Source organism: Scardinius erythrophthalmus, assembly GCF_964197995.2.
Source record: "Scardinius erythrophthalmus genome assembly, chromosome: 16".
Classification (NCBI taxonomy): Eukaryota; Metazoa; Chordata; class Actinopteri; order Cypriniformes; family Leuciscidae; genus Scardinius; species Scardinius erythrophthalmus.
The window spans coordinates 8,677,314-8,689,595 of record NC_138236.1 but is presented as its reverse complement, the minus strand read 5'-3'; the positions used below and the strand labels follow the sequence as shown (position 1 = coordinate 8,689,595).

The following is a 12,282-nucleotide window of genomic DNA, read 5'->3' as shown; positions in this document are numbered from 1 at the left end:
GCTCCACAGCCGAGGCTAAAGATGCATTCTATGAGGAGCTCGAGGCAAGGATCAGAGAGATCCCAGCGAAGGACAACCTGTTCCTGCTCGGAGACTTCAACGCCCGGGTAGGCACAGCCCACACCTCCTGGCCACGTTGCATCGGTCACTTTGGAGTTGGCAAACTGAACGAGAACGGTCAGTGGCTACTTGAGTTCTGCTCCCTCCATGACCGCTCCAAGCAGAAGGGCCGGCCTCGCATCGATACAGCCAGAACTTCAAAACCTGAGCTGCGTGAATGCTTCGCTGAGGCCATTGACAAGGCCCTGAAAGACTGCCCCACAGACTGCGCCACAGCTCGCTGGGACTTCATCCGCGACGCCATATACCAAGCCGCTTCAGACACCTTCGGGAGGAGAGCCAGGAAAAACGAGGACTGGTTTGAGGCTGGGATTGAAGAGATGGAGCCTGCCATAGCCGCCAAGGGTGCTGCGCTTCTGGAGTACAAGAGGAAGCCCTCCAAGAAGACACTGGCCGCCTACAGAGAAGCCCGCAATAACGCCAAGAGGGTCGCCCGCAGGTGCGCCAATGATTACTGGCTGAAGCTTTGCAGCGACATCCAGACCTCTGCGGACTGCGGAAACACCCACGTCATGTACGAGGGGATGAAGAAAGCATTTGGACCAAGTGTCACCAAGATCGCACCCCTCAAGTCCACCTCCGGCAACATCATCAAGGACCGTGGCGAGCAGATGGAGAGATGGGTTGAGCACTATGGGGAGCTGTACTCCAGGGAGAACGTCGTCACCGACACAGCCATGGAAAACACCACCCTACTACCCACCATGGAAGAACTCGACTCCCCACCCACCATCGAGGAGCTCAGCAAGGCCATTGACTCGCTGTCCTGTGGGAAAGCACCAGGCAGCGACGGAATCCCACCAGAGGTGTGAAGGCAGCAAAAGAGAGCTCCCTCCTCGGACATCTCCATGAGCTTTTGCTCCAGTGCTGGAAAGAGGGAGCAATATCCCAAGACATGCGGGATGCGAAGATCGTCACGCTCTACAAGAACAAGGGCGACCGCAGCGATTGCAACAACTATCGCGGGATCTCTCTCCTCAGCATCGTGGGAAAAGCCTTCGCCAGGGTAGTCCTCAACCGCCTGCAGGCGATTGCTGACCGCGTGTATCCTGAGTCGCAGTGTGGGTTACGGGCCAAGTGCTCAAACATCGACATGGTGTTCTCCCTCAGGCAGCTGCAGGAAAAGTGCCGCGAACAGCGACGTCCCTTGTTCCTCGCCTTCATCGACCTGACCAATGCGTTTGACTTAGTCAGTCTGTCTGGCCTCTTCGCCCTCCTCCACAAGATTGGATGCCCCCCCAAGCTTCTGAAGTTGGTCGAGTCGTTCCACGACAACATGTCTGGCACAGTACAGTACGACGGATCAGCATCGGACCCCTTCCCAATCAAGAACGGCGTGAAACAAGGGTGTGTCCTGGCCCTGACACTGTTCGGCATATTCTTCTCCCTGCTCCTGCGCTACGCATTCAGCGAGTCCGAAGATGGCATCTTCCTCCACACACGGAGTGACGGGAACCTCTTTAACCTCGCTCGCCTCAGAGCGAAGACCAAGGTGCGCAAGGTCCTCATACGGGAAATGCTCTTTGCCGATGATGCCGCCCTCACTGCTCACACTGAAGCTGCCCTTCAGCGACTCATCACTCGTTTCGCTGAGGCATGCACAGAGTTTGGCCTTACCATCAGCCTCAAGAAGACCATCATCATGGGACAGGATGTCAGCACCACTCCCACAATTACCATTGGCGACCACATCCTGGAGGTGGTGGACAAGTTCACATACCTCGGCTCCACAGTCTCCAGCAACCTATCCTTTGACGCCGAGCTTAACGCAAGGATAGGCAAAGCAGCAACCGCCATGGCCCGCCTAGCGAAGCATGTGTGGGACAACCCCATGTTGACCCTCAACACAAAGATGAAGGCGTACCAAGCGTGCGTGCTGAGCACCCTTCTGTACGGCAGTGAGGCTTGGACCCTGTTCACGCACCAAGAGCGAAGACTGAACGCCTTCCACATGCGCAACCTCAGACGACTCCTCGGCATCACCTGGCAGGATCGCGTCTCCAACGCAGGCGTTTTGGCCCAGGCAGGCATGTCAAGCATGTTCGCCATCCTCACCCAGAGGCGCCTGCGCTGGCTCGGACACGTATGCAGGATGGACGATGGCCGCATCCCAAAGGATATCCTCTATGGCGAGCTAGCCACAGGAACACGGCCAACCGGACGACCTGCCCTGCGCTACAAGGATGTCTGCAAGAGGGATCTGAAGTCATGCAGCATCAACCCAGCAGATCTTGCGACAGCAACCTCCGACCGCTCTAGCTGGCGTGCAGATGTCAAAACTGGTGTTAAGCAGGCAGAGGAGAAGAGAGAGATCCAGCGTAGGGAAAGGAAGAGCTGTAAACAGCAGAAAACCCAGCCTGCGACTGCTTCTCCTATGGCCCCTACCAATGACCACACTTGCAGTAAGTGTGGTAGGAACTGCAGCTCCCGCATTGGCTTATTCAGCCACAGCCGGCGATGCAGCTCCACAACTCAGTAAACACTTCTCAACTAAGGTGCAGACTCCATTGTCTCTAGAGACAGAAGGATGCCAACAACACGTTCTTATTGATGCTAATCTCATTCAGTAATTATTTATTACCTAATGAGGAACTATCTCAGTCCTAAATGTAATATTACTTAAATATTAGTTAATCTTGTTTATTACATATTAGTATGCTGAAGTGTTAATGTAGTACTACTTATTTGTCCTACTTTGAATCTACTTTGAACATAAATGTGTAAAAATGTGAGAGATGGTTTACCCTGGCAAACCAGTGACATGAAGAGAAGATGAGACAGCATCACCGTTACTCTGTGGTTCTCAGCTGATTTGAGCAGCTACTGGTGTTATATCGGACAAATCTGACAATCAAGAGGAAAAATAATGATGAGAGTTAATTACACAAAATGTGAAATAACAAAACATACAAGATTTCGCTGGGAATGTGATTAAAATAGAGAGATGAGCACTGTAGAAGCTGTGCAGCTGACTTTAAGGAAATATTTCTACTTGAACTGACCTTAAAAATCAGGTTGAACCAGTCATATTAAATAACATATTTGACTTACATTGAATTTATACTGAATAAAACTCTGTAATGTAGACGTTACATTGATGAAAAGCTTTAAGTGATATAAAAGTGCACTGTAAAAAAAAAAGCTAAAGCTAAAATTACATTAACTTAAAAAAATGAGTTCAATCTTGATAAATTTTTGAAAAAGTTGAAAATTGCTTAACATATTTTGATGAGTTAAAGCAATGTAAAAACATATGTTGACATAACTTAATGATTCAAACTGAATCTTAATGAAAACTTAATGAAAAACTTCTTGATTCAAACTGTTCTTAAATTTATGATAGCAATACAGACAGAACGTTCATACGCATGCCTATGTAGTTCAGTATTAATATCTAACATTCTGTTACGTCATACAGTATCAAACAAGACTTACCTGATGCTTCAAGGCCTCAGTTCTTCCACTCTCTGAGCAAAAGAATCTTCATTTGTGTGTTTATCCAGCAACACAGACACATTTTACATTCAAAACACATTTAGTGTCGCCACATTAGTTTGCATAATGAGCTGCTGACATAGAGCTATTTGTCATATAACATGCTGTCATCACTCAGTTTCTCAATGCCATTAAAGGCTAAATGATGCATGCGCTAGGTTTGAGGTCTGAATGCTTAAGTTTATTGAAATTCTACAACTTCCTAGACATGTATACAAATATGACATACAAACATGATGATGCTCTGTGAAAATGTTTTTTAAAGTCACCATGAAATCAGTTCACAATTCTTGTTTTAAAATTTAAATATTGCAGTATTTATTATAAATTACTTCCGTGCACACATCATTATTTCTTAAAATTCATGTAATCTTTTGTCAAAATAACTTTGCAGTCAGATGATGTGTACTGACGTGAGGGCGGGGCAACCTGTCACTCACATGAGATCACGGCAATAGCAAACCACAACCATCCAATCAATTCCCCATGGACAAAATCAAGCCCCGCCCTACATTTTTTTCTTATTAGAGAAGCCATTTCACTTACAATTGGGAACAAAAGACTATCATAACTTATGTTTCATGTCGACTTTGTACCTTGAAATCTGTTAATGAATGTCTTTTTTTTAAAAAGTATACATCTATATACTGGAAATACCAAGTGCTGATAACTACATATAAATCCATGTTCCTATAGATAAAGTGTGAACATTGTACATAATATCTATACATACAATATTCATGGTTATAAAGGCAATGGGAACTTCCTGGAGGTATTCGTGACCAAACATCTTCATGTCTACCAATATGTGATCTAGCATCTTTAATCTGTTCTATTTACTAGCATTAAATATAACGTTTAAGTAGATTTGTATATTAACAATATGGCATTTAATGCCATGAATTGTAAAATATAAAGAAGCAAAAATGTTATTCTCAGATGTCACTGATTTGTTCCTTAAATATTTTGTAATTTTTTGTGCTGGCCAGTTTTTACTATGCATCTCCTTTAGCATAACTATTAGAATTATTGGCGTTCTCATCTGAGGGTAAATCCAGAGGAAAGTAATGAGTACTTGAGTAGCAGATAGACTTCAACTGAGCACAGCAGGGCACACTTTTCCAATTGAAACCTGTGTTTGAATTTGGGAATACTGAAGCGCACATGGCCTCCACAGCAGCATGTGGCTCCCCGGTTCCCCACCGCGTGTATGTCATATTATGAACTTCCTTACCCTTCTGCCGATACCACTCTAATGTGAGCAGACTACGCCGCAGTCCGATCCAGAGCCTCTCATTTAAACCTTCACTATTCAGAAAGTCGACCATCTCCATTTGCTCCACTTTATTGCTCGGACTGAAAAGCTCGTCACTTATGAGCATACAGTGTTTATGGGATTCAGGCCAGGTTTGAGGTGTTAAGATGATGTCGAACTTAGGAGGGATCACTCCACAGCCAACAGGGTCTAAATGCAGACAAACACAACACTCATGTTTGTAAGTAAGTAAGCAGTACAGGCTTAGCATACATAGGCTTGTTGTCACACTCAGTAACTAAAAGGTTTAAAGACAAAAATCCATTTTCACAAAGTATTTTCTTTAGTTAGTGCTTTTGCAAGTTGGTTTCAAATACTTTGTTCAAAACTGTCATAAATTAGTATAATTTCTGTGATTTTACCTCTCCAGATTCAAATATCATCATATTGTATACAAATAAAACCACATAGTATAGGCTACTGTACATTCAGGAAAGTGTTAATTATGGCAGATTTGAACCAAAAGATTTAACTTTGCTCTTAGTTAGGACAAAAGTGTATAAACAGTTTATAAATAGTATTATAATTTTATATTTTATCATTTAAAATTTCTGTTAGAAAAACAATTTTATATTATTTTTGTATGTCAACGTATACATATTTGTTGTTTCACGAATTGTTTCCATTTTGCTGAAAAATGTATTAATAATGGGAGGTTTGGGTCAACATGTGTTAACTTAACTGTATCTTTTTTTCCTGTGCAATAATAGTTAAAAAATAACAAGATGTGTGTCTATATAGAACTGACTTAAAGGGTTAGTTCAACCAAAAATGAAAATTCTGTCATTAATTACTCACCCTCATGTTGTTCCAAGCCTGTAAGACTTTAGCTCATCTTCGGAACACAGATTAAGATATCTTTTCATTTTTGGGTGAACTAACCCTTTAATAAATAAATAAATAAAATAAATATAAATAAGCGGACATAGTAGTAGTGTGACAACTAGCCCTATTTCAACATACTTAAAGGGACAGTTCACCCAAAAATGAAAATTCTGTCATTATTTACTTTCCTTCATTTTATTCCGAACCTATATGATTTTCTTCTGTGGAAGACAACAGAAATATATTTTGAAGAACTGTTTTTGCCCTTACAATGAAAGTCAATGGGGTCCAAAACAACATACATGGACTTGAGGGAAAGTAATGACAGAATTTTCATTTTTGGATGAACTATCTCTTTAACCTTTAAAGCATTTCATACTTTGTGTTGATGTTAGAAGAATGCAATACAAAAATAACAATAATGAGCGCACCCATCAATAAATAGGTTTCTTACCTGGGTTTGCGCTTAAAGATATAGCTGGGCCTCCATACAGGGTTGCGCTCATCTCAAACACATACACGGCAATCTTTGTGGACGGATGCCAAATGACATGCGTGTCATCAAGAGACACTAATACAGACGAGTACTCTGAATCGCTGATAGTGCTCCATTGAGTGGATGAAAGCAAATCCCCATCTACATACACACTATCCCTGTATTCCGTTTCTGCTATAACTAAGGCCTTGGCACTTATCAAGTTGACAGGCACTACTAGGTAGCACGCAGAGAACCTGGACAGTGGGATCGGTTCAATGATGAAGCCTGGACTGACAAGCCTGAGGGAAGCAGGATCAGAAGTGTTGATGAACTGAGATCCTAACTGCAAAGATGGGAGAGACAGGAGTTTTGAGGAATAGGCTTCAAAAGTACCCGATTGTATATTCCCGCCAGTGGCAGTGATATTCGTTGAGGACGTCAGATGTAGCCAAACGTTCAGTATGCTTGGTACAGCGAACCTGCTATCCCACAGAGTGTCGGGATAAAGTTGGTTCACCACCATGTTGCATTTGCATCCTGACATCTCTTCACATGGATGGGTCAGCATCACAGCTACTTTATAATCAGATTTAACTGCAATTTCTGTCCCGTCGGTTTGGAGCTGAAGTACGGCGTACGGATCAAGAATGTAAATAATGTTTCTAGGCTTTTTTACAATTGTGATTAAATTACTCATATCTTCTCCATTGATAATGACCAGCCTGTAGGAGCTGCATCTCTTGCTTGTATTTCTTGTCGACTGAAAGAAAGTATTTATCATCTTGCTGTAATTCAGTGCAGGGATGGAATAAAAGGTACCGAGATTTTTCAAAGGCTGAACGACATTAGTTTGTACACTATCTCCTCGCTGACTGATCGACTGCACCACGATGCTCTCCGTGCTGCTGATTTTGACGGTCTGAAGAGTTTGAACGAAACTGTATTTCTCAATACCTAGTGGCAGGGTCACAGTTACAGGCTTTCCTGCTGGCAGTGTGTCCTGGTATGTCCAGGTTCTATCTGAGATGGAGACTGTCACCACGGTGTCGGCATGGACAGCGGTGATATTGAGAGTATTCACTGGATTAACTGGATAGTAAAAGGCTATGTTCTCTGGAAATGCTGTGATGAAGTTTACCCCAAGGCTGTCCCATGACTGGCCTGTCAAATCAAGAGTTATTAATATCAGGAACATGTCAAATGAACATGCCTTTTATTAGGCTTCAAGAGGATAAAATGACGCACTGCTTACCTTGGCCAAGCATTGCCGTGATCAGAAGAATAGTCAGCATGACTTCGGTCCTGATTTTAGTCAGTGATCTGAAAGAGCATGTGACCCATGTCTCGGTATTATGACTATGCAATATAATTTACACCATTTTACACTGCTTGCTTTGTAACATCATCAATCAATGATGTAAGAGTTACAGGTGCACTTGTTTTCACTTCAGCATATATAACTTTTTGCTACATTGTAAAAAATGAGGTGTTCTAAGAAATAGGAAAAATTAAGGCAACGTTTTGAATGATTCTTTTTTTCTGCATTTACTCAACTTAAACTATCAACTTTAAATCTGAACTAAACTAAAACTTTAAATCACTATGACAATTAAATATATAATGTTATTTTAAAATGTAACTTAAAAAGATTTATTCAAATTGCTCTCTTTATTTGTTTTAAATTATGTAATTAATCTAATGGAATGTACAAAGCGCACAGACAGTCGACAGACCATAAAAAACACATTAACTCACGCAGATGTCAACACTTGATTCTTAAAGCACTACAAGTCACTGGTCATTTTAAGCAGACAAATAAAAATATTGTCGTTAGATTTTCTTTTAGTTATACAACATTTTTTTTCAAGATTCATGAAGAAGCACTTTCATGAATGAGAATGAACTAATAAATATCCTACTTCAAAATCCTTCATTATAAAATAGGCAAACAGTTGCCTATTAACCCTAACCCACTCATAATATCACAAAAATACTAAAGCATCATGTTGCTGTTTCTACTTCAGTTATTTTCTAAAATTCTTACCAGTTTTATTAATGTACAACCCCCCAAAAGTAGACATTCCACAGGACGTTGTCTTTCTTAATGGGCCTTATGACCATTATACAACCTAAATCTATCTATCAGTAAGCTTCTCATAGATATTCTTACCTGATCATCACAACCTTCTCACTGAACCGAATCGCATCCGTGTCGTATTTCATTTAGCAAAGCATATTTGTCATTCAAAATGCATGCTCTTTTAACTGCTTTGCATAAACTGCCTCAAACTGCCTAATATAAGATAAACATATTAGACTAGATGAGGCAGCCATTTTCGTTTTCAACATTGAAAAGCAGAGAACTGCAGCCGCACAATGAATCTGTTGATTTTATATGTTCTTTAAAACATCACAGTGTTGTTCTGATTCTGAAAGTAACAGTTGACAAACTTGCCAACTTATCCTAAATGTGCTAACGTTGTTGTAGGGCGGCCATTTCCAAACTGTGGTCCGTGAGGGTACTGCAGGTGGTCCGTGGAAAGGCAAAATAAAATATAAAATAATATTTTATTATTTACCTTCATTTTACCAGGAAATTCCCATAAAAAAAATAAAGAGTAAAAATAATATGTAGGCCTATATTGATATAAAATTTAAATTAAATTGTCAAGTTATTGTGTGATTACTAAAATAGGCTAGTAGCGCTCGGCCGTGACGTTCAAGTTCAGTGCCGTTAGAACCACAACATGGATCGGTGTAGCAACAGGTTCTCTGAAGAGAAAAGAGGCAGAGGCAGATATGTTCTCATTATCACACACGCATAGCCTTTACAGGCAGTTTGTATGAAACGAAATGTTTATAAATGGAATGAATAAGGCCTGTTATTATTTTAATTTCCAGTTAGTTTCTTGATCTCGCGTTTCTGAAATGTTTTGCGGATGTGCTGTTAAGTGGACAAACTCAAGCCTACTTTTTGAGGACTTGTAAAACAAACATGTATAGATTTCATACTCCATTGCTATGGAAATAAGCCTGTTGTTCAAATGAACCTGATTATGCCCTCGGACGCTTGAGTAAATAAATAAATAATATATGTGCCAGCCGTTGTGTGCAGTAAACTTTCTTTTAACAAGCCTGTTGTACTGATGTGATGACCAGTTATAGTTTTAGTGCTAGTGAGCCTATTTAGTGGTGCGGATTAATTCAGGTAACTTAGGACTGTGTGTAGACATATTTTATTATGTGCATTATGAAGTGGTCCGCGAAAATTCTTGATTCTTGGTCCACACGCACACAAGTTAGAAAACCCCTGAGACCGGGGACAGTTGCAACAGGGGATGGTTGCAAAATGTCATTTTTCTCCAATCAGAAACAAGCTAGAGTGATAACACTCATACTGCACATGCACAGTTAGCAAGCTGCGACCTGTCATATCTCTTAGATCAGGGGTGTAACTGCAACTGCAATACACAAAGTGTTTTGCACAGCAACAGGGTGATGATTCATGCGATAGACAGATAGATATTTTAGAAGACAGCTTATTATGCATTCACACACACACCTATGTATGTTTTTAGGTACAAAACACTCACTATTAAGATTTTTTATAAATGTTTTCTTTTGTGTATAGGCTATAGTAACATAAAATAAAAATAGTAGCCTAACAGAGATAGCCTTCTTTTAATAATAAATAGCATGGTCTATGAAAATCTATGTGTGTATATTTTATGTTACTTTATACATAGACCTATTTAAAATACAAAACGTTCAGGACTATTAACAAAACGACTCTCGAGTGTTTTTTTTTTTTTTTTTTTTTTTTTTTTTTATACCACACAACAGAGATTGACTAATCTGATTTGTTTGGTAGAATTATTAGTGTTATTGTAGGCTATATAAAGCCTATGTTGACATGTTAGAAGTATTCATGGCATCCTCGTGATTATGATGCTGCAGCCGCCAAGTTTCGATGTGCAATTCCAAACGTCATAATTAAGTTTCGGTTTTCTGTCTGTTTTTATATAATAAGATCTGCGTATTATTCGGATCGGCATACATGAAGCTACAGACGTCTCACACACTCTCATGCCTCAACATTCGGTAAGTACTTTTCAATTAGTAGGCTACTTTAAGATTATTTCTACTACTTATTTCTATTACTGTCGAATTGTTATCCGACCAAATCAAGAACAATATCTTACTTTTGATATAAGAGGAATTATGAAGTTGATTATTTATTTTGGAAAAACGCTCCATGCCTGTAAACATTTTGCATGTCATTATCGTGACGGTTAAAGGAAAAGAGATAAAATTACGAAATAACATTTTATATAATGAAAATGTTGTAAAATAATAAATATTCTACATCATTTTCATTATATGAAATGTTATTTCGTAATTTTATCTCTTTTCCTTTAAATCTAACTCACACAAATTGTTGTATAACTAAAAGAAAATCTAACGACAATAGTATTGTGTTATTTACATTTAAAATTTGTATTTGTCTGCTTAAAATGACCAGTGACTTAGTGCTGTATGCATCAATGTCGTAATACGCTGATATTAAATAGGGGTGAATTCAGGTTCATTGGGACACTTTTTCCCCAGTTATCTCAATGGCAAAAAAGTGTTCATTAATTTATTGTAGCCTATCTCAATAATTAGAAAATTATTCATGTTTTCCCAGCTCAAGTAAAAAACAAAATTGCTGAAAGTCGGTGACGACTGTTTGTCAACATGGGAGTCCAAGGATTGAACACATTCATTGAAAGCAGCGACACAGATTATTTAAGGAGCTGGGCTTTTAGAGACAAACGACTAATAATCGATGGATGTAACTTATATTATTTGCTGTACTTTGACTGCAAACTGGATCAGATGCATGGAGGAGACTATGATGCCTTTGAGGAGCTGATCACAAAGTTCTTTGGGAACCTCGCAGCCTGTGACATTAGCCCTTACGTTGTACTTGATGGCGGCGCCGACCACACAGACAAAAAATTTGACACTGACATGAAACGAAAACAGCAGAAAATAAATGCGGCCTATGCCTGGTCTATGGGGAAGAGAGGGCGAGCCCTTCCTATACTCATTAAAAATGTGTTAAGACAGCTCCTTCATAAGCTCAAGGTACCAGTGGTTCAGTGTCTTGAAGAGGCTGATTGGGAAATTGCTGCCTTGGCTAAAGAGTGGAATTGTCCTGTTTTGTCCAACGACAGTGACTTCTATATATTCAACCTCAGAGCAGGAGTCTTGCCAATCACACATTTCAATTGGAAAAAAGTGAGAGTGGACAAACGGACAAACAAAAAATTCATCCAAGCCAAACACTTCACATTGGGAAAATTCTGTGCATCTTTCAAAATGAATGCTGACCTTCTCCCAATCTTCGCTTCCATCTTAGGCAACGATTATGTGAAGTTACAAAATATCAAGTACCCGAATTGGAAGGAGTACTCGGTAACCGGCACGGAAAATGCTCGTATTGATGGGATGCTTAACTGGTTATCCCAGTTTCCAGGGCCGGAAGAAGCTATAAGTGCCTTGCTGAAATGTACAGACAATAAAGAAAAAGTCATCGTTCAAAACGCACTTTGGAAAGGAATCAAAGAGTATAAGCTCATCTCTGGCTCTCTTGCCCAGTTCTTCGACTCGAAGGTGCTTCCACAGTCAGCTTTGACAGGTCCTCTGCAAGTTCTACCTAAATGGACCTTGAGGCCTCTACTTGAGGGGAGGATGGGCTCCTCTGTTATCGATGTACTGGTACACCAAAGGGTTTCCTTGACGCACCAGGTTGAAAATTTCCAACTCCCTTGTAGCAGTGAAATCTCTCGTCCCATACGCCAGGTGATATACGGGTTACTGTTGTTAGGAGGAAAACAGACAGCAAATAAACAAGCGTTAGCCGTTAAAGCAGTCACTGGCACAAGCAAGTGCTATGTAGAGGAATACGGGAGACAACACATAAAACTAAGCAATCAGAAGGTTGAAGCCATACGGACCAAGGTGATGGAAGAACTTCAACTGGAAACATTATACAAGGTAATGA

At 40.5% G+C, this 12,282-nt stretch overlaps 2 protein-coding genes across 3 annotated transcripts in view; one reads left to right on the top strand and one right to left on the bottom strand.

Annotated features, from left to right (window-relative positions):
• Positions 1-12,282, top strand: part of aste1a (asteroid homolog 1a) — a 41,872-nt gene that overhangs the window by 27,734 nt on the left and 1,856 nt on the right. The window contains exons 1-2 of one of the 2 annotated variants that reach the window (XM_081389169.1): positions 10,284-10,334; positions 10,921-12,275. In XM_081389169.1, the coding sequence (XP_081245295.1) occupies positions 10,971-12,275 (1,305 nt within the window). In that variant the 5' untranslated portion in view covers positions 10,284-10,334; positions 10,921-10,970. Of the gene's footprint in view, positions 1-10,283; positions 10,335-10,920; positions 12,276-12,282 lie in introns of those variants that run through there. The other variant, XM_081389170.1, reaches the window with a different exon arrangement.
• On the bottom strand, positions 2,924-7,547 carry LOC308703995 (IgGFc-binding protein; the record flags this gene model as incomplete). Its single annotated transcript, XM_081388044.1, has 4 exons — positions 7,486-7,547; positions 6,210-7,394; positions 4,850-5,080; positions 2,924-2,964 (listed from the first exon to the last, which is right to left on the bottom strand). Exons 1-4 carry the CDS (start codon positions 7,523-7,525, stop codon positions 2,924-2,926), a joined length of 1,497 nt encoding a protein of 498 aa, XP_081244170.1. The 5' UTR covers positions 7,526-7,547.